This window comes from Alternaria atra, assembly GCF_907166805.1.
Source record: "Alternaria atra isolate CS162 genome assembly, contig: 21, whole genome shotgun sequence".
NCBI classification, from domain to species: Eukaryota; Fungi; Ascomycota; class Dothideomycetes; order Pleosporales; family Pleosporaceae; genus Alternaria; species Alternaria atra.
The window spans coordinates 2,572,349-2,596,844 of NW_025091319.1; the positions used below are offsets into that span (position 1 = coordinate 2,572,349).

At 51.7% G+C, this 24,496-nt stretch overlaps 11 protein-coding genes across 11 annotated transcripts; 4 read left to right on the plus strand and 7 right to left on the minus strand.

Moving 5' to 3' along the window:
* Positions 1–203: 203 nt before the first annotated feature.
* On the plus strand, positions 204–1,052 carry ALTATR162_LOCUS1273 (uncharacterized protein; the record flags this gene model as incomplete). Its single annotated transcript, XM_043308869.1, has 3 exons — positions 204–916; positions 983–988; positions 1,046–1,052. The coding sequence occupies 3 exons, from the start codon at positions 204–206 to the stop codon at positions 1,050–1,052; spliced, it is 726 nt and encodes a 241-aa protein (XP_043164804.1).
* A 63-nt stretch (positions 1,053–1,115) lies between these two features.
* On the minus strand, positions 1,116–2,726 carry ALTATR162_LOCUS1274 (uncharacterized protein; the record flags this gene model as incomplete). Its single annotated transcript, XM_043308870.1, has 2 exons — positions 1,116–1,992; positions 2,044–2,726. The coding sequence occupies 2 exons, from the start codon at positions 2,724–2,726 to the stop codon at positions 1,116–1,118; spliced, it is 1,560 nt and encodes a 519-aa protein (XP_043164805.1).
* Positions 2,727–3,540: 814 nt separating this feature from the next.
* On the minus strand, positions 3,541–4,797 carry ALTATR162_LOCUS1275 (uncharacterized protein; the record flags this gene model as incomplete). Its single annotated transcript, XM_043308871.1, has 3 exons — positions 3,541–4,161; positions 4,256–4,691; positions 4,748–4,797. 3 exons carry the CDS (start codon positions 4,795–4,797, stop codon positions 3,541–3,543), a joined length of 1,107 nt encoding a protein of 368 aa, XP_043164806.1.
* Positions 4,798–5,437: 640 nt separating this feature from the next.
* Positions 5,438–7,849, minus strand: ALTATR162_LOCUS1276 (uncharacterized protein; the record flags this gene model as incomplete). The annotated part of the gene is made up of 1 exon (XM_043308872.1): positions 5,438–7,849. One exon carries the CDS (start codon positions 7,847–7,849, stop codon positions 5,438–5,440), a length of 2,412 nt encoding a protein of 803 aa, XP_043164807.1.
* Positions 7,850–8,733: 884 nt separating this feature from the next.
* Positions 8,734–9,827, minus strand: ALTATR162_LOCUS1277 (uncharacterized protein; the record flags this gene model as incomplete). Its single annotated transcript, XM_043308873.1, has 2 exons — positions 8,734–9,257; positions 9,314–9,827. 2 exons carry the CDS (start codon positions 9,825–9,827, stop codon positions 8,734–8,736), a joined length of 1,038 nt encoding a protein of 345 aa, XP_043164808.1.
* Positions 9,828–10,766: 939 nt separating this feature from the next.
* ALTATR162_LOCUS1278 (uncharacterized protein) lies at positions 10,767–12,726 on the plus strand (the record flags this gene model as incomplete). The annotated part of the gene is made up of 4 exons (XM_043308874.1): positions 10,767–11,438; positions 11,489–11,691; positions 11,884–12,461; positions 12,515–12,726. 4 exons carry the CDS (start codon positions 10,767–10,769, stop codon positions 12,724–12,726), a joined length of 1,665 nt encoding a protein of 554 aa, XP_043164809.1.
* A 729-nt stretch (positions 12,727–13,455) lies between these two features.
* On the minus strand, positions 13,456–15,527 carry ALTATR162_LOCUS1279 (uncharacterized protein; the record flags this gene model as incomplete). Its single annotated transcript, XM_043308875.1, has 4 exons — positions 13,456–14,866; positions 14,921–15,012; positions 15,072–15,147; positions 15,205–15,527. 4 exons carry the CDS (start codon positions 15,525–15,527, stop codon positions 13,456–13,458), a joined length of 1,902 nt encoding a protein of 633 aa, XP_043164810.1.
* Positions 15,528–15,739: 212 nt separating this feature from the next.
* ALTATR162_LOCUS1280 (uncharacterized protein) lies at positions 15,740–17,516 on the minus strand (the record flags this gene model as incomplete). The annotated part of the gene is made up of 2 exons (XM_043308876.1): positions 15,740–17,257; positions 17,316–17,516. 2 exons carry the CDS (start codon positions 17,514–17,516, stop codon positions 15,740–15,742), a joined length of 1,719 nt encoding a protein of 572 aa, XP_043164811.1.
* A 470-nt stretch (positions 17,517–17,986) lies between these two features.
* Positions 17,987–19,199, minus strand: ALTATR162_LOCUS1281 (uncharacterized protein; the record flags this gene model as incomplete). Its single annotated transcript, XM_043308877.1, has 2 exons — positions 17,987–18,831; positions 18,890–19,199. 2 exons carry the CDS (start codon positions 19,197–19,199, stop codon positions 17,987–17,989), a joined length of 1,155 nt encoding a protein of 384 aa, XP_043164812.1.
* Positions 19,200–21,393: 2,194 nt separating this feature from the next.
* On the plus strand, positions 21,394–22,212 carry ALTATR162_LOCUS1282 (uncharacterized protein; the record flags this gene model as incomplete). Its single annotated transcript, XM_043308878.1, has 3 exons — positions 21,394–21,510; positions 21,594–21,654; positions 21,716–22,212. The coding sequence occupies 3 exons, from the start codon at positions 21,394–21,396 to the stop codon at positions 22,210–22,212; spliced, it is 675 nt and encodes a 224-aa protein (XP_043164813.1).
* Positions 22,213–22,819: 607 nt separating this feature from the next.
* ALTATR162_LOCUS1283 (uncharacterized protein) lies at positions 22,820–23,870 on the plus strand (the record flags this gene model as incomplete). Its single annotated transcript, XM_043308879.1, has 2 exons — positions 22,820–23,318; positions 23,374–23,870. The coding sequence occupies 2 exons, from the start codon at positions 22,820–22,822 to the stop codon at positions 23,868–23,870; spliced, it is 996 nt and encodes a 331-aa protein (XP_043164814.1).
* Between the last annotated feature and the right edge of the window lie 626 nt (positions 23,871–24,496).

Below are 24,496 nucleotides of genomic sequence, written 5' to 3' on the forward strand. Positions count from 1 at the left end.
GTCCTGCACGCCCTTCAACTCAACTGCAGCGTACCTGCGGTGGCTACTTACCACATGTGAACAGCGGCGCTAGTCGTTACGCGTCTCATCGTTGCCTGGTATCCAGCGTATTCATCAAGACTAACACTTCCGCACTTACCACCAAACACGAGCCAGCTCATCACAACCATCAGCGTCTTTGATCCTTTACAACTACCTTTAACATGGCGAAAAAAATGTTCACCGTCCTTGAAAACAATCCAGAGGTCATGAATTACCTGGCTCAAAACCTTGGTCTCAATACGAATGCGCTCTCTTTCTACGATGTCTACTCACTAACTGACCCCGACATGTTGGCCTTCATTCCGCGACCTGCCATAGCACTACTCGTCATCATACCTCTGACGCCTACGTGGGATGAGGCGCGAACGGTAGAAGACAAAGACAAGTCTGAGTATGAGGGCAAGGGTGACGCAGAACCCGTCATATGGTTCAAGCAGACCATTGGAAACGCGTGTGGTAGCATAGGTTTGGTGCACTGTCTACTCAACAGCGAAGCTGCACAGCACATCCAACCATCCTCAACGCTCGACAAGATTCGCAACGATGCGCTACCAAAACCCATCTGGGAGCGAGCCAAGGTGCTTGAAGACTCCGACGCGTTTGAGAAGGCTCACGCAGACGCAGCGAAGCTTGGAGATACAGAAGCACCTGTAGCAATAGAGGAATATCATCTTGGCCAGCACTTCGTGGCGTTTGTCAAAGCAAAAGACGGCCACTTGTGGGAACTTGAAGGTGGTCGCATGGGTCCGCTTGATCGAGGTGTGTTGAAAGAGGACGAGGATGTGCTTAGTCCTGCCGCGTTGGAAAAGGGTATTGGGCGTTTGATGAGAATTGAGTCTGAGAGAGGTGGCGACCTAAGGTTCTCTGCAATCGCGTTGGCTCCGACAATGAACTAAAGAGTGTCACACCTGCCGACGCGCGGTTGATGCTATGCATATAGGTTTCTGTTCGCATCACATCAGGACTCTTCGCAGACAGATCTGTCGGGCTGACTTATTCATAGATCTTAGGCAAAGATGTATCTTATTTCCTTGTCTTCTCGACATTCAGTCTATCCAAGAATCTACTAGCACTTAATATTCATACCCCGCTTCGCTCATAAACGGGCTCTTTCCACGTATGCTCTTCCCAAATCTCAACAGTATCAAAGGAATGCAACTCAGCGCTAAGGCAATAAAGCCCAACAGACTACTCGCCCAATTAAAGCCCAGCGTACGGTACATACTCTGTGTAGCAAGTGGTAAAAAAGCTGACATGAAGTTCTCAAGAAACGCAATGCCTGCAATAGCACTAGCAGCATACTTTGCGTACGCATCAACCACATACGTCGTCACCCCAGCGGTGCTGCAGAACATGCCGAAGCCAACGAAAGCGAGCGATATACTAGGTACAACCCACGGGATAGAAGCGTAAGACGTCCAGGCGAAAAAGAACAGTCCACCACTCAGGCCGATGAACGAAGCTGGAATACTGAGATAAAGCCGTGCTTCCGGGATCGGTTTTCCTGGAGTATCGGTGTTACGTCTCGCGGAAGCGAAGTAGATGCGATCTTGTACTAGAGATGCGACAAGGCCGATAAGCTCCCCGATGACGACTGCGGATTGCACAAGACCCGTGCCGAAGAAAGACCAATCGTACAACTCCGAGAAAACTTGTACGATGGATTGCGTGAACATGAATGCCGTGCCGATGCAGAAAGCGCTCCACATCCCAAAGGAAAGGACTACGCCTTCGGTGCAAAGCATGCGTGTGGGTCGTACAAGCGTCTCTTTAAGGACCTCGCCGAAGCTCGTATGCTCTTTTTCGGCCTGGGCGTATACCTCTTTCCCGGTCTCCGCGCGAAGACGACGTGCACGCTGAGTGAGGATGACATCGGGTCGAACCTCAGGGAGGAGGAAGAACAATACCGGTATAAGGGCGCTGTAGAAGATGATCTGACTAAGGAAGATCCTATATTCGCATTAGCTAGAGTTTCGAGCGAAAACATGGAACGTGACTTACCATCGCCAGGTCGTATACTGCACAACCAAGCTACCAAACACAGGCCCCATACTAAGTCCCGCAAGCAGTGCAAAGATGTAAAGTGAAGTACCGAAGCTCTTCGCTCTGCCATCTCTCCATATATCGCTCACAATACCTGACGTTATATTCGCAAGCACACCCGAGCACGACCCCGTAATGATTCTCGTTACAATCAATGTCGCGAAGTTCTTGGCTAGCGCTTGTGGAATGATGAAGATGATTAACACCGCGTAGATGGCCAGATAACTCCATCGTACCCCAAAGTTCTCCATCAAAGGTAGTCCTAGCAGTGGTGCCGCGGCGCCTCCCAAGTTCCAACTTAACACCGGCCAGTACGAGTGTGGAAATGCTTCGTCGCTAATGTTGAAGCTGGCGTTGATTTGTTCGGCGGCGGAGGTGAGCATCGTCCCTGAGACTTGCACGACGAACGTCATGGTACAGGCTAGAAGCGTGGTACGCCATTTCTTCGAGGAAGAGAAGTTGAAGGGATTTGAGGGATCGGTTGGTGAGGTCCAAGTGATGAACGTATGATCTGGATTTAAAGCAGGCTGTGATGGATGTGCTCCTGCGGCATCTGGACCCAATGAATGGTCTCGCTTTTCATCGACTGTCTGCGAGCTTAGACTTGTCGAAGACGTCGAAGTCGATGTTGGAGAAGCCATGGCGATGCACGGTAGGCCAAGGCGAAGATGCAGCTAGCGTTGCCGGTCCGGCTTATACGTTGGGTCGTTGGAGGCAAAGATGGCGACTAAGCAACAGTCACCCGATTGCTTACACACACCTTCACACTCTTCGCTCTAGTTACAACGTTCTCCTGTTGTAGTCTGGGTGCGACTCAAATGACTAGAAGATGGAACGATGCAGCTATCCGCAGCGCACGTGTCGAATACGGTGAAACTGGCTTCACCGTCACAATACACCAAGAATTAGCAACCCTTTAGTGAAGGCTTCTTGAGCGACAAGCTTCTGACAAGCACCAAGCCTAGAAATCGTCGCAGGTAGTAGCTGGGGTGGTTGAGTGGAGATGGAGTCGACAGAAGCTCGCCCCATTTTTGCTCGGCAGCCACCATGAGGTGCAACAAAACCTGACTCTCTGACATCACGGTTCATAAGGTACCTGACTAAAAACTGGAGGTTGCCAGGCGGCGGTGCCAACTATAACGTAAGAAAAAGTGGAAGCGAGTTAGCGTTGGCTTGGCGGGCATTTCGGTCTACTTGGTGGGGCTGGAGGGTGTAGGAATGAATGTGTAGTGCTGGAGATGAAGAATAGTGTAGGTCGAGGCCACTTTCTTGACTATGATGGAGTTGTTGACGATAGAAATGTGATGGGAAGGAACCTGTGATGAATATGTTTTGCCGGAGAACGCCACAGCCGAAGATTCTCACGCTAAACCCCATCTCGCTCGTCCCGTCTCTCCAGGCTGTCAGCATTCTTCTACTACCTCATACCCCTAGATTCAAATCTTTTTTGATAGCCTACACATAATCCTCCCTTGTCCCCTTCTCCGCACTGCGATAAATCGCCTCGATCATCTTATGCCTAACAACAGCATCCTCCCACGTAGTAACATTTCCTTTCCCCTCTCCAGCCCATGCATCCCAAGCCCTCCCCACATTGAACGATGTATCCTCAGCCTTCTCCACTTCGATTTCCTTGAGTTCTTCCTGACCTAGCGCGATCTTAACAGTAGGCTGGAACATCTGCACATGTCCACCCATCTTTGGTCCTTCCAACACAAGTGTACCCTCCGACCCAATAATCTCCCAGTAGAAATCTCGTCCACTACGCGATAAACCTGGGGCATAACTTACATCGACGTTCCCACCCCCGTTGACAAGTTTCGCGGTCATTGAAACAAAGTCGTGGGAAGTCTTGCTCTTCTTCTCACCCTGGGGTTGGTAGGTCGTCTCGTCGACCAACTCAATTTCTGGGTAATGATTTGATAGCACCGCGGAGATGGAGCGGAGTTCACTGGAGAAGACGTAGCAGAGGGCGTCGACAGCGTGACCGAAGGGAATGGTAAGGATGTTTGCGCCCGCTTCGACTGGGAGCATGTATAGATAGGAGGGGAAGATTGAGCCACCGAATATCATACCCTATTGTTGTTTTTTGCATTAGCAAGGTCATTCACGCCATCCTATTTCCTTTAATTCGTTCGAATTTGAAGGGAAAGATTGATAGGAAACTTACATGACCGAACATCGTCGTCCCTAGGATCTTTCCCAGCTTCCCCGACTCAACAATCTCCTTTGCTTTCAAAATCGATGGATTTTGACGGGCTTGCAAGCCCACCATGGTTCTAACGCCCTTCTGCTTAGCCAAGGCCGTCAATTCCTCTGCTTCTTTCAGGTTCCGGGCTAAGGGCCATTCGGAGAAAACGTCTTTCCCTGCTTCGAGAGCGGGACGGATGAGTTCGTAGTGTAGGGGCACATTGACGCTGACGGCTATGATGTCTACGTTGGGATCTTGAGCAACTGAAGTAGGGGAGTCGTGGGTGGAGACGGAGTCTAGAGAGTACCGTTTGGCGGATGCTTTTGCTGAGTCGAGAGAGCTGTTTTGGAGGGCGGTGATGGTGTAGGGGGGGGTACGTTGGAGGTGGGGGAGATGAGAGCGAGACGCCCAGGATCTAGACATCTAGGTTAGTTGACACATCACGCGATATAGCTTCTAGTTCATTCGCACCCTTTGGCAGAAAGGCCGATGAGCCCGACTCGTTTCTGTGAGCTGGTCATGATGATTCAGTAAGCAAGCGATTTCTATCACTTCTCTCAATGGGACAATTGGATACTCGAACAAAGTTAATCAAGGTAAACAGAGGGCATTGGTTCATTCTATACGTCTACCATCGGATTAACCTCTCACTCCGCTTGCTCCGCAGCCTTGCAGCTAAAGCGGGTACAGCCGACATAGTGTCTCATAAATGACTGCTGTTGTATGGATGACGTAACTCGACCCCCGCATTTCGTGCGGATACACCAACTTTCTACACTTGCAAGGCAAAACACTCGTTCTGTGTAAGCTCGCAGGTTCAGACAGCTTCTGAATCTGATTCTTTAAATGCGACTTGGACGGTATCTCTCAGTTATCATACAACCCTTAGTTATCGTGCTGCTGCTGCTGCTGCTGGTGATGGTCGGAGTGGTGGGTGGACAAGACGTTTCGCACGGCAAGATAAAGGCCATAAATACAGAATAGAACAGCGCATTGGTCTCCCTGCTTGATTTATGAAGAATCTAGCGAGACAATGTAGCACTATGCGTCAATCTTGGAATAACCTAGTTCCAACTCGTTTACCCTACCCTACACCTTAGAGCTCACTCAGAGCCCTGTTGTATCTCACTTTCATATCATATCCTCCATAGCGCTGCTCATTTACAACGGGTAATGAGCCTGACACGCATCTTCATCTTCCTCCTCATCACCTTCGTCCATCTCCTCATCCCACTCATCAGATTGACATCCATACACATGTATCTGCGCGTTCTCGTACTCTTCATCCGCGAGACGCCTATGCTCCCCACCTCTCGTATATGCCTCAGTAACAAAGTACGGTCGTGAAGTTTCTAACCCAAGGGAAGGTTCAGAGCCCACAGCAAGACGACCCAACGCCGCCGCGCCCGTCGCAGTCATACCACCTGGAGTGAATGGTTTCGCGAAGGGGGAGAGCGTGGTAGCCGAAGCCGTCGCAGTTGTAGTTGCAAGACCATACGGATTCGTAATCGCCCGGAAGTTACCTGTGTTGCCAAGTGTACCCGCCATCTCTTGCCCCGTAAACGGCATCCCTATCTCGTCCTGCACCAATTTCTTTGTGGTCCATCCGTTGGCTCGAGATAAATCCGTGTAGTGCTTCTCGTTCTGGCATTGCTCGCAGAGGTAGGTTCCGTGCCTGGCTTGCAGCTTGCCCCTGGTGCTCAGGCAGTCTTTGTGGTACCAGCGCACTTTGCAATCCTTGTTTACACATTGTGTGATCAAGACTTCGTTGGTACGGGCGGGTTTGCGGCAAGAACAAATTAGGTCGCTTTTCGAGGGGGTGTGTTGGTAGTGGGCTTCGAAAGCTGCTTGAGCGACACCGAATGGGGGTGAGTTGTCGGTAGCTGGGTCGCGTTTACGGTAGACAGGTACGTGCGATGGCTGCGCTTTCTCAATGGGCTTTGACGGCGGACTTGATGTCTTCTTCTTCGGCGACAGTGTTCTATTTTTCGGCGATACCGACTTTGACCTGGCCTTCCCCTTGTTCTTGACGGGCGTGTACTCCGCGTCTGGCGCGTCTGAATCATCAATTTCTTTCGCGATGTCAGAGACAGCGTCACTCAAATCCGATTCTCCGTAATGCACGTTCTTAGTCTTGACCGCGCGTTTGGGTGTTACTGGTCTCAGGTGGTTTACTGGCGTGAAAAAGTTACGGATATCGGAGTTGCGGGTATTGGTGTCCTTCGCTTTTGACATGTTTTCTCGCCTGATCCGGTGATTGGTGAAGAAACGACGGACAGCGTTAGTATCTATTTCGCGGCCAAATCTGTGAGTACTACTGCCAAATCTGTGAGTACTACTGCCAAAATCAGGAACACTCTCTTTCAGGAGAGTTTGTCGTGCGGATGTCGGGTCTCGATAGACGAAAGTGCTGGTTCTTGATGTTTCAGGGGTTGGCGGCCGCGAGTTGTTCAGAGGGACAGGGTAGTGAGAATAGCTACTAGACGATAGTTGGGAGTGAATACTGTCGACTCTGGTCGGACCGGATGGTGCGGTGAATGAGCGTGAAAGGCGCTGTGAACGAGATGATCCTTTGCCACCGACTGTATCCCCAACGAGGAAGAGGTTGTCCTCGGCCGTCCAAGAGCACTCCTGAACGTTCGTCTTGGTGGATGTATAGTCACGGGACTTTGCGTATGAAATCCCATCCGCGACGCCATCGAGATGTAGCGAGCCAGCAGTTGAAGAAACCAGTCCCTCAGAGCTCGAATCATCTACAAACTCGCCGCCCTCCCTCAGGTCGTAGAGTTCGCTTTTAGAAGATGGACGCTGGATAGGCTGAACGGAGTAATAGTGATTTCCAGCTCCACGAGGATAACCTACAGACCGATCGATGATGAATTGCGCCTCCGCCTGTCTGTTCATAAGTTCTTCTAGACAATTTAGGCAGTAGGTGCGTGTCTGCTTGGGCACCAGCTTTTTGACCTGCTGAGTCCACAACGGATCGTTCATCCTCGGTCCGTTGCGGCGAAAGGCGAAGATTCTATCGGAAGCCACACGCACGTCTGAAGCTGGTTTAACAGTTCCCCAATCGAGGAGCGGTTCGAGCGTAATTGCAAGAGAGCTTTCGAGTCTTTCAGCCGCCTTCGATCCTGCTCCTGGGCAGGAAAGATTGCTGCAGTATTTCTCAGAGTCATCATGAACGACGAAGATGAGATCGCCTTTGGTTTGGTATATTTTCCCGGATCCTCTACCCTCGAGCGCATGTGTGACATGCCTTATGTGCTCGGCCAGATCCTGATCATCTGTCCAGCGGTGTGCCTGGGTGACGTTTGAAGGCCCTGGAGACTCATGGTCTAGCTCGTTGACACCGGTACTTTTCCGCCAGAAAAGTGCTTGCAGCTTGAGAAATTGCTCGTATCCACCGTGGAGAACAGGGAGCTCAATACCCCAGTTTTGGAGGTGTAAGTAGAAAGCTTGGCCAGTTACCTCGCCAACTTTGGGAAACAGGAAATGGGCGCTCCAAAGATCATCCTGGCATGTGTAGAAGCCTTCCGAGGGTTTGTTGGGAGAAAGCTCGCCCGGCGAAGCCATGTTGCGCGACGAAAAACTATGCTATTAGCACAATCTGGATTATCCACAGAATGAGAACATGGATCAATATCGTGGTGGCCCTGAGTAGAAAGAAGGAGGACGTGGTGTAGACGGCTCTCGTACGCACGGCACGGCAGTAGTGCCAAGGCCTGACAAAGTCCACCCGTAGCAGAACTGGGAGTGACGGCAGAAGCTCGTACCAAGCTTTTGCAGTAATTTTCGAAGACAATCACATGGTCTGAGTGGGCGTTCAGCATCGAGAAACTGGTAGCGAGGTCCAGAGTGAACATCCATGGAACGCGTATGGAGCATGTGGAATGGGTCCCTGGAGCGACCACTCACAGTGGATACAAACACCGTAAGATGAGGGTGAAGAGAGAAAACCCCCATTTGGAATTCACGCGCCGTATCTAATTTGCTCTCATACCTACAAGAGTTGCTCAGAATATATGGCCTACAACGATGCGGTAAGCTTATGTCATCACCGAGTATTCTCTGGCGGTATTGAGCTCGACGGATAGCCAAAGGAAGCATAGACGGGAAACCACAAGTCTGCTCATGGGGTATATTCGCAGAGGATCCCGAGGGTGTGGTCGTGGACCATAATGAGAGATTGCTAAACACAAGGCCAGGATCCGTCGAGAACACGATCAAACGCGGTCACATGGTATGACCCAAAAAGTTGGCAGAGTCGTTGGTAGTTGTCAGCGCAGAAGAGCAAGGTACTTATATGTCGGAGATAGCACTGTAGTTAGTGACAGACGTACGCCTGAGTCTCACTTGATCCTCCACGTCTGCGTAAGTGAGATGATCATTCCGTGAAATCAGCGTCTTCTTCGAGCACGATATCCGCGCCAATACCATTTGCGTTGTTGGTACGCGTTTTAGAGAATGACGTTAATCTCGTTGCCGCTTACATAACCCTCTATAGTCTCTTTCAGAATCGCACCAAGGTTCTTGATCGACCTTGTCGAAAACCAGGCTAAATGAGGACTCAACGTGATATTGAGGTCCTTTATATCTTCCTCCAGCAGCGGCGTGTCTTCGGGTCCGCCGATAGGTTCCACCTGATAGACGTCCGTGGCATAGCCGGCTATGCGCCTTTCCTTCAAAGCTTGCACTACCGCTGCCTCGTGCACTATGCCGCCTCTCGCAATGTTGATCAACACGGCATAGGGGTGCATCTTCTCGAATTCCGCGGTGGAGATGAGGTTGAGAGTCTCGGCGTTTCGCGGCAGAGACAGAACAAGGACGGTGGAGTTACGCAGCACATCGTCAAATGGCATGCGGTCGTCGGAAGGATCTGGAGCTGGTAGTCCGCTGTCGACGGGAGGCGTCGCTGGTGTCTTTCGACTGGCGATAAGCACGCGCATGCCCAATGCTTGCCCTAGCGCAGCGACTCGCTTCCCTAACACTCTTCGTCAGCTCAGGATCTCGCATCCCAAATAGGCTATAAAAACCTACCAATACCCCCATATCCGATCACGCCCATGACCTCATCCTTGCAGGTTATCGGAGGCATGCCATCCGGCAGGCGCATATACTGCTTCACGCTACCCTGGGCCTTCCACTCGCTAGGCTGCGCACGAGTAACGCGGTCCAGCAACACGGTGCGCCGTCTGGCAGCAAAGTACAGGCCTATGGCATGTTCCGAAACAGCATCGATATTGGCCCCTGGGCAGTTTGTAACGCGAATATTGCGGGCCCGGCAGGCATCGAGGTCCACAGGGTCTGTTCCGGTCGCGGAGATGGCAATGTAGCGGAGGTTTGGAGTAATACTGGGGCGCAATGTTTCGGCATCAAGCTTGATCGTCGTGGTTATGATTATCGTGGCGTTGTGGATGCGGGAGTGGAGCTCTTCACGCGTCGACGTCGTCGGGTATGCTGTCAGGTTGTGGGTAGTGGTGGCGGGGAAGTTGAAGCCTTGCAGTGGAAGGGGCTGCTGATGCTCCTCAAGAGCGACAATCTCGTGATGCATGGCGGCAACGTTATACAGCTTTCAATCCAAGGCTATCCAACATGACCTATCTCCATTTTATAGAGTAGAAAAGACGCCTCTAGACGACAGGTCTGGTACCGCTATTGCCGCATTCGACATCGTAGGGCGCGCTTTCCCACCGGGAGGAACTAAGGGCAGGAGCGAAGGAACAACTCTTGGTAGTAGTAACAAACATCGACTCCACTCTTCTGTCTTGATATCTCCGCCCCCATCTGCCCCTATCTATACGCTCCGCAAACCCATCCCATGCGTTTTCAGCGCGTTATGCACACGCGACCAGTCTCCCGGACCGTATCCACGAATACGGATCCTATGCCGAGGTGGACGCGGGCGACGCACGCCAGACGCCCTCGGCGACTCCCATTGGTTGCGCAAAACTGCAATTGTCAAGTTCATGCCCAAACTTCACCCTCACCCCACACGTTCACCAGCGATTGCCCTGCAAACTTTGCGCAACCGACTGAGGCTCAGCGACGTAACAGGCTCCAGGGGCCTCCTCAGAGCCCTCCCATCACCGGAATTTCATCGGCAGACAGCGGCACAGCTTCTGGCCCACTTCTAGAAAAAAACCTCAACACCTAAGCGACGGAACGCGGATGCATTAGACCATAGTTCCCACATGATCGGTGATTTTCTCGGCGCAGTAAAACAGCCCTATCCGGTCACCTAGCATCAGCAATTGGCTGCCAAGCTCGGCGTCTGTTGCCATCTGAAATTCGGGTGGGTAGTCTAAGGGCGACTTGCCTCCAAGCTGGCTAGCGGGCCTGGACCATGCGCCGATTGACGTCCCTCTGCAGCCCTTCAAAGCCTGCGCTGATCCGCCTTGGTGACATTTCCCAGAGTTTTGCATTGCGACAATTATCACAGTCACTTTCTACCCCCGGACCCCAGACCACGGACGATAGCGACACGCCCCTCATGTCCGACTACAGGTACGGCACGCAGTCAGATGCGTATGCCGCTGAGCATGACCACCCCGTTCTTCGCAACGGCGTGTCTGACAAAGAGACCAAGTTGCGCAACACCTACTCTGGATCTGGAGATGATGTCGCTCCCGCCGATGCCGATAACCTCCTGGCTGCCATGGGCTACAAGTCCGAGTTGATTCGGTCAAGATCTACTCTCCAGGTCGCCTTCATGTCCTTCGTCCTCGCTTCTGTTCCCTATGGTTTGGCAACAACCCTCTACTACCCAGTCGTTGGTGGAGGTCCTACCAACATCATCTGGGGATGGCTCGCTGTATCCCTCATCATTCTCGCAGTCGCCGCATCTCTCGGTGAGATCACCAGTGTCTACCCGACTTCCGGTGGTGTCTACTATCAAACCTTCATGATCACGCCGCCCGCCTATAGGAAAATCGCCTCGTGGATCTGTGGATGGTGTTTCGTAGTTGGCAACATTACCATTACTCTCTCCGTCAACTTTGCTACCGCGCTCTTCCTTGTGGCATGCGTCAATGTCTACGAAAGCGAACCTGGTGTTGGTATCATGGAAGGATCAGCTTACCAGGTCTTCCTCATCTTCCTTGGCATCACACTTCTTTGCAACGCTGTGTCTGCCTTTGGAAACAAGTACCTACCATGGTTGGATGTGAGATTCCCCCCAAGCGACTACTGGATGTGTTACTTACGGACAACTAGACTTTTGCCATCTTCTGGACCTTTGCTGGTGTGATTGCCATTATCGTGTGCATCCTTGCCATTGCGAAGAATGGACGCCACAGCGCCGAATACGTCTTTACTGAATTCGACCCCTCCAACTCCGGATGGATTCCAGGATGGTCTTTCATGGTCGGACTACTGCACGCAGCCTACGCGACTTCATCGACCGGAATGATCATCTCGTGAGCCTCCCCTACTCTGCCCAAGCAACTTGCAGCAGATATCCCTTGCCCAATGCAGTTTCCCAAGCGACACTCCCATGCGACATTTCCTATGCGACCTTCCCAAGCAACCCACACACTCCATCGCGACATTTGACGTGTCTACATGCGGTAATGTCAGATGATAATTGTCCAAACGCTAACAGTTTGCAGTATGTGCGAAGAGGTCCGTGAACCTGCCACTCAGGTCCCCAAGGCCATGGTCGCTACCGTTGCCTTGAACACCATCGCTGGCCTGGTCTTCCTCATTCCCCTAGTCTTCGTTCTTCCCGACCAAGCCATGCTCGCAGGTCTGCTTTCCGGTCAGCCTACCCCCGTCATCATCAGGGAGGCTGTAGGCTCCCCTGGTGGTGCCATCGGTCTCCTCATCCCCCTCCTGGTTCTCGGTTTCCTCTGTGGTATCGGATGCACCACCGCTGCGTCCCGCGCTACCTGGGCCTTCTCCCGTGACGGTGCTATTCCTGGCTACAAGCTATGGAGGACTGTCAATACCAACCTTGATGTCCCGCTTAACGCCATGATGCTCAGTATGGTTGTTCAGATCGCTCTTGGTCTCATCTACTTCGGTGCCGCCGCTGCTTTCAACGCCTTCTCTGGTGTCGGTGTTATTTGCTTGACCCTGAGTTACGCTGCTCCCATCTTCGTCTCGCTCATCACCGGCCGCAAGCAAGTCAAGGACGGCGCGTTCCACCTCGGAATGCTCGGTACCTTCTGCAACATCGTTGCGCTTGGTATGTTTTGCAATCTTGTCATAATCGCTGCGCAATTCTAACAGACATAACAGCCTGGTCCGCACTCGCCACTCCTCTTTTCTGCATGCCCACTTTCCGCGAGGTCACACCAGCGTCGATGAACTACGCCTCCGTCGTCCTTGCCGCTGTCGTCGTGGTCTCAACCATCTGGTACTTTGTCTGGGGAAAGAAGAACTACGAGGGACCTCCCACCCATGAGGACGCTATTCTCGAGGCAAGGAGAGCCAGCATGGCAAGTCGCTAAATTGTGCTCAACCCTGCATGACATGAGAGGAGGAAGAGACAGACTGGCCAACTTCCTTTTCACTACCTCGCGATCAATATGATTAAGTCGCGCAACTCATTGTACATTCACATTTCCGCAATAGCGAATACGATACCCCCGTTGATTGAATCATCCGAGTTGTTCTTCATGTGAGCTGTGTTTCTTGAGGCATCAATTGAACGTGCTGTTTCTTGCATCTGACATAGCCGCCCCCCTCTTGGCGTCTAAGAAAAACTATGTAACAACTCACGATGCGGGAAGAACGGCACGCTCATTTCTCCACAGCCCATGCGACGATATGTCACAGCCTCCACAGCCTCCACAAAGTCCGCAATGTACAAGCGCCCGGTCAACACCCGGACTCTGCTCGGTAAAACCCGGGACAAGGGACGATAATTGATTAGTGAACATTAGCTCCATCTACTAACCATAAAAGTGCTAGTCGGTTGCGCAGCACAGCCGCACCTGCGCACCAGACTGGATGCCACTGAATGGAACCGGTGCATGCAAGTCTTCCCGCTAGTGATATCCCGCTGACCTGGAACCTTTTTAGATGCATTACTTAGCGTACTCGATAGTTGGAAGCAGCTATGACGTATGAGTCGGGAACAATCTCGACAATTGTATTTGTGTTAGGTAGACGACGTTGTTGCATGTGTCTAGATGCTGAAGTCGAAGTTCATCAAAGGTCTTCTTCAAAAAGGATTTCTAAACACCACACCCATACATACCAACACCGGCTAGACCTGTCATCCCAACACCACGCCCCTTCGTCTTCTTCTTCATTCCACTCACATCAAAAACCCCATCGAATAATTTAGCCTTGGGATACCTCCCCTTGATCAAAATACTCTTTCTCTTGGTACCATCTCTCTTCAGCGTAGAATGCAGACTAAGACTGTTCTTGAAATCCTCATCTTTTCTCCTTCTATGTTGGTGGTGATCACCGGGGTCTGAGCCGTTGCTAAAAGGACTCGGTGCATCTGTACCCCTCACCCTTCCAGAGTCATTTCGCGACGTACCATCCACTTTGACGGACGATGTAGTATAAATTGTCTTAATCGACTCGGCAGCAATAGATTGCGTGATAATGGGTCGTTGATGCACAATGGCCTCATCTTCTATAGGCAAAGGCACTGTAAGACCAACATCATAATCGATCCAAGGTGCTACCTCGCGGATGTTGATACCAGGGAACGTGCTAACAGATGTATGTGCACTGCTTGCGTTTGAACCAGCTGGGCTGGCCTTTCCATGCTGTTCGCTGCCCAGGGCAGAGATATCGGCTTTTCCATGTCCGTGATAATGTGTGTTTATGCGGATGGGTGGTGCGGGAACGGCGAGGGTGTTGCTTTTACCTGCTGTTGCCGTAGCGACGGTGAGGAGATCGGTGCCTGAGATGAATTTGGGGGAGACGACTTCTTCTTTCTCAGGTATGTGGACGTGAGCTTCATCGTCGAAGTGGAGGTGTTTGAATAGGTCTTTGCGTCGGGTATTCAAGGAGGTATCGCCATCAATTGGTAGAGGTTTGAGGAATGAGGGAGCAGGTATGACTGGGGGAGCTGTTTTGAGGCGTGTTGAGAAATCAGGTTTGATAGGTGGTGCGCTTGGTTCTTTGTGTTTCCCGTCTCGATTCACCTTGCGAAGGCGCTTGTATTCGGCGAAGTCGTCAACTTCGGTCGCAGTGGGTCGCTTGGTGACTACTTCCATGGGCACAGAGTCTGTACGCGCGAACCTGACGTCGAATAGAATGTCGCCTTCCTTCCATTGACCGCCGGCGACATCGCTACTCGGCGCTTGTTTTATGGACCAGCCTTTAATGCTGTACAGACCTTCGTATCTTACGCCAGCCCTTGGGCTCCATACACTATTGATACTGTGGCTGCGAAGTACCCTTACAGGATCACGGCTTTTGGGAGTCGCAGAAGTAAGACGAAACTTGCCTTTATCGTTTTGTGGAACGCGATAGGTAAAACACTCTTCGGATGCAGCTTCAATCTCGCCTGTGTCTTTAAGTAATAGAGCGTAGGCACCGTGCTTGTCGTACGTTGTACCACCATCACATGCTTCAAGCCCGATGATGCCAGCATGGTGTGCGAACAATGGGTTGATCCACCACCTTCATCAACGATCAGCACAGCCCACCGCGGACGCAATATGAAAGTCGACTTACTGTCCAGCAACAAAGCCCAGATCACCCAGCTTGTGTGAATGTTTAGGATGGATCTTCTCAGGACATGTTTCAGCCCATCGCTTGAGCAAAGCCTGCCACCGACAACGATCAGTCGAGCATCAAAAGTGATGAGAAAATAGCGACTACTTACTTCCCGAGAGTACTCAGATACACTCGCAATGCCCTCGAGCCTTCCACCCCTCCCATACAGAAACGGATGTATCTCACTGAATGGCCCAAACTTCGCAGTTCAGATATCGATTATCTTGTCGCAGTCGTCGCACAATCTGCCGGGCCACCGCGTCGCCACACCCGCAATGTCCTGGACAGCTTTGTGTATACCAGTAGCTCGTAAGACCGAAACCGTCATGTTTGGGGCGTGTCGGAGGGCGACGAGTGTTTCGTGGAGAGTCAACACATCATCGGGTTGTAGAACATCGGGGCCATCACAGGCGATGCGCAGGTCCAGCTCGTCGCGAATCCATCTGGCTATTTGTTTTAACCTCGGGCGGGAGAGGTCGGGTTGCACTGGAGGCGTGATTGGGAAGGTAGTAGTAGTAGACACAGTTCGTGGGCTGGACAAACTGGAATGAACGGCTTGCGTCATGGTGGTGGTAGGCAAGTCAAACTATAGGGTTGTGTTACATCGAATGCGTTAGAAAGGGCTTGGTAAAGGGGAAATGGGTATGACTGCTCTATTGAATAGCGCAGCTAAAAGAAGTTGTTGATAGGAGTGCAGGGTCCAAAGCTACTATCCGGCTGGGTGTCCTGGCACGAGCTGCTCTTTCCACAGGTCCCAGCGACTGCCTGATTGATTCCTCAGTGTTTGCGCTTCTTCTTCTTCCGTTTCTCCGACCCTTCCGCTGTCGCCGTCTTTACAGGTTCTACCACCTCTTCAACCTTTTCATCACCACTAAACCCATTCCATTCCTCATCTTCAGCAACCACAGTTTCGGTAACTCGTGTCGACTCCCCACTGCCATCTCGAACAAAGGCCGCAACGAAGAAACCCATCGTACCTTCCTCAGTACCTTTATCGCACCGAATGCAAGCTTCTAGTACATCACGCTTCGAGGGTTCATCGACATCGTTTGCCAGTTTTCCATCCTCCCAAACTCCTCGTCTATGCCACCTCTTCATTCCATCAACTTGAGCATCTCTTTTGAGGATCGACCACCCCTGTTCTTTTGCCACAGAAGATGCCAATGCTCGGAAGACAACACCCTCGTTTTCTTCGAAGTGAATTGAGCAGGTGGAGTAGGTGATTTTGTGTGCACTCTCAAACTGCATAGCATGGGTGAGTATGTGGAGTTGGAAGGACGATAGAGCTGCCAGCCGCTCAGGAAGCTTGCCCTGCATTGATGTGTCTGTCTCTTCGGGTGTTGAGTCATCCATGTCCAAGTTCAGGGTTGCCGAAGCTTCAGCTTTACTGTGTTCATCATCTCGCTTCCGCTTTTTATCTTTCTTCTCGGGCTTTGGCGCGGCTGGCCGACTGGTTGGTGCTTCCGGTAGATGCATTTTGATGGCGTCGTCACGCCCAACTATACCGGTACCGGAACAGCTAGGATCGAGCAGTATAGCACCCACATTGGCATATTCGTCAGACCCAGGCTTAGCAGCGATAAAATCACTACTGCCCTTGACCCGGACGATGCTGTCTGCTGATGCGAGCTTGACCATCTTCTGCAATGTAAATGTTCTGCCCTTGTCGCGCTCGAACGCTATAACCTTCTGCTCTTCACCGGGTCGCCTTCGGTCGGATACAATTGCCGCTAGATGTGTTGTCTTGTTTCCTGGTGCTGCCGTGGCATCGATGACATCGCCATCATCAGGCTGCGGGTCTAGCAGATAGGCGGGGAAGCACGAAGCTTTATCCTGAAATATAATCTGGCCCTTGGTATATGCGATTGACCTGCTCAGATCAATTCTAGAGGGTAAAGCGAGTAAGTTGGGTATGTTCGGGTCTTCGTAGTATATTTTCGACTTCTTAGGCGCGGACAGTACTTCGCTCAGGTCTTCCGTCTTCACAAATCCAGCAAACGTCGTCGACAGCTGGTGCTGTAAAGTCGTCTTTACGGTGTTGACGCGTACCCAGCGTGGATGGCGGCTCTTGGGCGCATCGCCTTCGTCCTTTTCAAGCTCGCCGTCGTTTATAGCCTCTCTGAAAGCCTCTATAGTCGCGTATCCGTATCGTATGCGGGATTTTGTAAGCTCGGCGCTTAGACGAGCTTTGTGTCGAGTGATGGCGAGTTTAAGAACATGGTTGGCGGCTGCGGCAACGCCATTCTTCGCAAGCAATAGGTCGTGTGTAAGAAGGAGAGCGAGTATTGGAGTAAGCTGCACCGGGAGAGATTAGCAAAAGAACTCAACAGAATATCCTTGACAGCAGAATTACCTTCCTCTCCTCTGAAAGCAACTTGGTCTTCTCAATCACATCCTTGAGCACAATGGACCATTTTGAAGTTTCCGCAATGAGCGCAAATAATTGGCCTGGTGTGCTTTTCAGATCCTTCTTATTGTATATTCGCGACTTCAAAGATCCGCCCGTGTTCTCTGAATTCGCGAGGACCGCCGCGGCTTCGTAGTAGAGTGACATGGAAGCTGTCGCATGCGACAGAAGAGTCGCGAACTTTTTGGCGTTAAGACCGAGCTCCGACTATTTCCCCACACAATTCCGCAAGCCTAGACCACACGCGACATGGACGTGGGTTCAGACATGCTTTCTATTACATTTACATCTAGATGAACAATTGCAAACAAATCATAATTGTTCATGGTTCCAAGACAATAGATAGCTATAGGTTATCATGTTGGTGGCACAAATTGTATTCCAAACTCGCATCCATGTACGATGAATTGGCATTCTCATACATGGACCAGCAATCGTAACGCCGTAGTATGCCTTTTCATGTTATTCAAAAAGACCTCCAACGCCATAAATGAGGCATCATCTGGTATTTTTGTATTTGCAATCGCACAAAAGTGTGCAAATGCTGCAGGCAGAATATCATAACTGTGAATTGCAAGGGTATATATCAACTATTGTGGGCCTTGTAGACGAACCGTCTATGCCTTCTTGGTCCTCTCCTCGTAGGCTGACCAAGCGGCCTTTCGGTATCGCTCTGCTTCCGACTTGCGATCTTGCGCACGTACGATGCCTCGCCCGACAATGATTACGTCACATCCTTGCTCGAAGATCAACTTGCGGGGAGTGTTGTACTGTTGGCCTAGAGCGTCGCCCAGCTTCTTGCCTTCCTGACCTGGTGGCGGGAGCTGGCAGCCCGGTGTCATAGTAATGAAGTTGTCCTCTGGCTCTGTGTTCAAGCTGTGTTGAGCAATGAAGCCCATGACGAACTCTCGACGGCTGCGTGCGATCTCGACGGTCCTCTTCTGGTATTCGGGTGTCATGAGGTGGCCTTCAGAGCTCATCTCAGCAAGCAACAAAAGTGATCGGAGGAAGGGTGGCGGGCCGAGACGAATGAGCTCGGTAGCTACGTCTAGGTTGAAGACTTCTTCTCCATTGGCGTTAGGCTCCGGACGAGGCGATATGCTCTCCGTCCGCATAGATATCGAGGTCGTCACGCTCACGACGCTGTGCTTCCTATCGGCAGCCTTGATGCTTAGCCGTCTCTCTTCGCCCTCCATCTCAATGGGCGACTCAATCGCCGAATCGCGTGGCGCAGGTTCTGCCTCTTCTTCTTCTTCTTCGTCGTCATCATCGTCGGTGCCATTGGATTGCCGCGTGGCAGAAATCTCGGTGTTTACGGATGTATTGTATTTTGCGATGGTCGTTTCGGCAGCTTTCTCGAGGGCTGTAACGATGGCTGGACCGGGGATGATGTGGGCATTAGTGATCTCGGCCCAGAGGGCGATACGGTGGTGTCCAGAAGTGTACTGCTTCTGTACGGTTTCTATGCGTGTATTAGGGACAATTGCCCAGTAGAAACTGTGTGTTCCAGCATGACATACCACCAATATCGGCAAACTTTCGGTCTTCGAAGATGAGGAAGCATTTCCGCTTTGCAATCTCTCTCAGTGCCTGGGCTGTCCTGTCCGACCAGTCGGTGACAATGTCGCAGTGCGTCTTGAGCAGGCAGATTGAGTCACCAACATCTTCTGCCAATTGGATGAGTTCGGCTGACGTCTCGACGTCGGCGGAGAGGCAGAGATTTGTCTGCTTGACTGATATCAGGCTCAGGAGGTACGAGGCCAAGGGTCCCGTCGTGGGTAGTTGGGCGCGCGCACGGTACGTGCTGGTGAGGCTCGGGTGGGAAGACATGACGACGATCGTTGACGGTTGAGGGACGAACGCCGGATTTTGGCTTGTGTGTTTGAAAAGGGCCGATATGTGTTCAGCAGGTGTGAAGTAATCGACCGACAGTGCGTGGTGGTTGTTTGGCGAGTGTCTCCGCGGGGATGGTGAGGGGCAGAGCCGTTAACGAGGAAGGAGCGGAGGAGATGTTTGGCAGGTGCGATGAGCCGTGTTGTACAGAAAAAGGAGCGACGGGAACAACAGCCTAGCAGGAGATATAGCAATTAGAAAGCTAATGTCGACGGTCCAGTCGTAAAGTACGCGAGCCCCGGGAGAGACACTGAGCACAAAAATTGCGCCTGTTCCTGGCACGGCCCGCTCAACGCTCGTCGCAGATCCTGTCTAGACGCGCATTTGAACCGAAACCGACGTGCACTGCAGCCAACTCATCCCCCAGGGCAGTCATTAGACGCGCCAGCACTGCCACCCAAGCTGCGGCCTGCCCACTGACCGGATGCGCCTCCACTTGCTGGACGTCGAGACTCGACGACCCAGTGTCACCGGCTTCCTCGACTGCCACATTATTAGCCTACATACCGCTTCAACCGCTTCCCCCGCTCCATCTAGACCTCGTCTCCCCATCCTGCGCCTCTGACCGCTGCTGTCCAGGGCTCGTCGGCCACATTCCTTGGCGTTCCCAGCGTTCCAGCTGACTGCCCATGTTGCTTCCTCCTGTCATTACCCCAGCCACCATCCCACTGTAAACTGCATCATGCAGTGGCCTGCGCTACGAGCGCCACTGTAATGCTGCTGCCAGGCACCCCGCAGTAACCCTACCTCCTATCACAGCTGATTGTGCTTCACTCTTGCCGGCTTGCTCAACCTCAATTGCGCCGCACCGAAATATGAATATGTCGACTCAGCACCTTGGCAGCAACGTCTGGACACCTGCAGCTCGCCAGGACTGCCTATTCGTGTGCCGTATCGGAAAGTGGGGCCCCAGAGGCGACCTCGTACCATGCCTGCATCGCGAACCCCGACAATGTGATGAGTAGGTCGGTCCGTAACTTGATTGTTGATATCGCTTCCCGTCACTCTGGTACTACGCCCGGCTCGGAAGGATATCCCGTTGCTATTCCAATCCAGGAAACCTTCTTGCTCCGCTTCGGTAGAGTTTGTTCCATACCTTCGGGACATTTCCAGAGTACACGCGTCAAGTGAGCATTATTGGACATGTTTTCTGAATTTCATATAGTAGCGGGTCGACTTATCTGTATTATGCTGTCTCGATACTCGTAATACGAGAGACCTCATGTTTTTCCCTCGTGCCGTAAAAGGTACTATAAAGGCATGCACTTGTAGCAATCTATGAGTACTGTGATGAGAAGTACAAGCATTAGATGCAGCTCAGAAATAACGAGATGCTTTGTACGCCGTTTCATCAACTTCACGTATCAAATTTCTGGATACTTTGAGGCAATTTGATGCCGTCTTGAGTATGCTTCCTCACCTTGCTTCTTTTTCCATAAGAGTCAGAACCAGATCCTCATACAAGGAGAAGCCACCTTACCAACGTCCGCAAAATTTCCGATGCGGGCGATATGTTGGTGGTATCTGTACCCTGTAACAGTCTCTGAATTTTTCCTCTTCCAATATCCCGTTATGTGTTCTTTTGTTGCGTGGTGGTCTTGGAGAGGACTCCACATTGCAGCTATTTCGCCGCTTGACACTGTTATCATGGAACACAAGGACTTATCAACCCGTTGACATATACCACGAAAGGCAGAAGGCTTATATTATAGTAAGAGGCTTAGTTACCGAAGCATGTGCCGCGTCTTAGACCACAGCATGCGCGTGCATTCTGCATCTCTGCTTGGACGAAACTTCCAGATTGGGAATTCACCATGCGAAGCGATGGATGTATGACATTCTCACCCTCACCTCGAATAGGTGAGAGCAGAGGAAGGATGATGCTTCAGCGAATGAGAGCGCTGAAACTCGAACATGACAGCCTAGATGCAATTTCCCGTTCGTCGCGTGCGCGAATTCCGACTTCACTGTGTCGTCTTCCACACATAACAACCCTGCTTCTGATCCCTCACAACAACCTCCTTCTTCTCTACTTCTATCCACAGTCCCTGACGTCTTTATTTTATATTCGCGGCTTCATAGCTCTTCTCTTCTGCTCTGAGCATTTGCAACCAACACCTACATCTTCGCAATGCCGCCCAAGAAGGACACTGCTGGTGCTGAGTCCAATGCCCTTCTAGTCGGCTTTACGGACAAGGAGACCAAACTCTTGGCCGCTGCCTTTGTCAGCTCAACTGCTCCCGACAAGGTATGTTGTTAAGCACACAGACTACGAAGAAGCTCGTCTTTTATGAGTTATACTTCGACATACAGCACACTAACACTCGATAGTACGACTACGACATCATGGCTGCGTTGACCGGCAACACCGCTGGCTCCCTCAAGAAGATGTGTAAGTAACCTTCTACTAATGGCACGCGAAGATCATGCTAACATCATTTCTCAACGTTCAGGGCCTCAGGTCAAGAAGAAGACCCTTGAGGGTCATGCTTCCTTCGCTGCCTTCCTTGGACAAGCTGGTGTCTCCGCAGCCACCGCTCCTGCTACTAGTGAGCCCAAGCCTGCCGCCCGTGCCAAGGTCGTCAGGAAGCGCAAGGCTGTCGATGAGGTCCCTGAGGACGCTGAAGACTCTGCCAAAGATCTTGATCCTCCCTCCGTCGCCGACAAGTCTGAGGGTGATAAGTCAGACTCCAAGAAGAAGGCCCCTGCTGTGAAGAAGGAGAAGAAAGCCCCAACTCAGAAGAAGGAGCCAATCAAGGGCAAGGGACGTCCTAAGAAGGTGGTTAAGAAGGAGGAGTCTGCATCTGAGGAAGAAGTGAAAGGCGAGTCCGCCGAAAACTCCGCTGATGGCGGTGACGGCCTTGGTGAGTTTTCCTTCCACAAGAACATCAAAAAGTGGCTGGACCATACTGACGGTCAGTTAGGCGGTGAGGTTGAAGACGATATCTAGAGTCTGTATCCTTACGTCAACCAGAGTTCTAGAACCGCTGCGCTTGAGACTGCATCGCATGTCCTTCGGATGTATGATGGTTTGTCTCTTAGCGTGAGGAATTTGTGGACGGCGTGGCGTGGAATGATTTGATACCTCTGGTCTGAAGCCATGATAGCTCTTGATAACTTGCATTGGGTATGGCACGCATTCTTCGCGTAGTCCAACGATAATACCCTCTACTTCTGTGCATTCCTGATGTGCTGTGACTGCTGCACTATGGACTTTGCGCATGCATCCGTGACTGCCCCAGCCTCGCAAGCGTGCTCCCGGACAAAGTGTACCTACAATTTTAAACATCACATACTACAGAAGGAAACACCTTGGAACTCCGGACGCCAAAACACGTCGTCACGTTCCCACGTGATCGAGTAGCCGTATTCCGATACGCCGTAATGCCTCAACGGCACAATTCCGCGCTCTCAAACCACATCTTACAAACCCTCCAATATGCCATACACACACCCTGGTGCCAGACCCTAACAATACAAATGCCGAACGCCACAATGCCCTCCCCCTTTCCAGGAATGCATATATGCTGCGTCAGGTCTCTACAGCAGCTAGGAACATGAAGATCGCTCGTACCTCATCATTCCTCGCAACATTCTTCAGCCTTCAACGAACAACATCCGCGGAGCTCTCGTCCAGCAACACGACCTTCAATCCTCTCCAGGGCATTCAGCAGTTCCCAATATCCTCCTACAGCGGCAACATGACACGTCTCGCACCCGTCATCTCGCTCTCGCACGGCGGAGGTCCCATGCCATTACTCGGCGACCCATCGCACGCCGCCATCACCAAGTCGCTCAAGACCAAGGTGCCCAAGATACTCAAGCTGGGGAAACCTGAAGCTCCAAAAGCTATTGTGCTAGTAACTGCGCATTGGAGTACAAGCAAGGTGACCGTTTCTAGCGGCTCCAAGCACGAGTTGTTGTACGACTACTACGGCTTTCCACCAGAGTCGTATGAGATCAAGCACGATGCGCCTGGTAGTCCCGAGGTCGCAGAGCAAGTAGCACAAGCACTCAAGGAAGCCGGTATCGAGTGTGAGAAAGATGCTACAAGAGGTATGCCCTTCCAGACCCCCCCTCTTCTTCGCAAATACTAACATGCCTTCTTTAGCATGGGACCACGGCGTCTTCGTACCTATGAAACTCATCGACCCCTCGGCCACAACCCCGATAGTCCAACTCTCGGTCCTTTCCTCCGAATCCCCCACGCAATCCTACGCCATTGGCCGCGCCCTTTCCACTCTCCGCGCCCAAAACATCGCCGTCATCGGAAGCGGCTTTGCTACCTTTCACAACCTGCGTCTCATGTTTGACGGAACATCGCGAAACCCAGAGTTCAAGGCTTTGAACAAGGAGTGGAGTAAGGCGGTTACCGACGCAGCTATGACGGAGAGCGACAAAGAGAGGGAAACCAAGTTTGAGCATTGGAGAAAGTGGCCGGGAGCTTATACTATGCACCCCAGGGGTGGTGCGGAACATTTCTTGCCGCTGGTTGTTTGTGCGGGGGCGGCTGCAGGGACGAAGGGGAGGAGTTATGCTGATGATTTTGCGGGGACGGATATGTGGAGTTATTATTGGGAGGAAGGGAACTCGCTGGGCTGGTTGTGATTGTTGTAAGGTCGGAATATCTGAATGGTGTTGGTGTGTGTGGAAGCTCTGTAGTGAAACGTGTTGCGAGGTTATTCAAGCTGACGTCCCGCTACATTACGAAGATGGGACTACTGGGTATATTCGATAAACGCTGCTTTACATGAACATATCTTTGATTCTGCAGATAGGTTGTTGGCTTCCACCTCTTCTCCAGACTGGTATCATAACTTCATCACGGCCTGCCCTCGCCCATACGCATCCGATTTCCTCTCCTTCCCCATTACCCACTACTGATGGGTCTCAATCCATACCACCCGATAACCCCCATCCCACCAAACGCACTTAGACAACTAAACACCAACGCTACGATTCCCTTCGCCGTAAACCCTTCTGGTAGTCTTCCAGGACTCTTATTCTCGCCTTTGAGATTAGAGTAGTCTACCGTGTTTCCTGCTGCGTTACCGCGGGTGGGTACGTGTCCGGCTTCGCAAACGTCCCAGTGCGATTGTGGAATAGGGTTGGAGGAGGAAGAGGAGAACTGGTCCTGGATAGCGAGCGGTGCTTCGATCATCGTGGCAGTCAACCCGGAGGCTACGTGCCATTCTATGTGGCAGTGGAAGAGCCATACTCCTAAACAAAGCCAG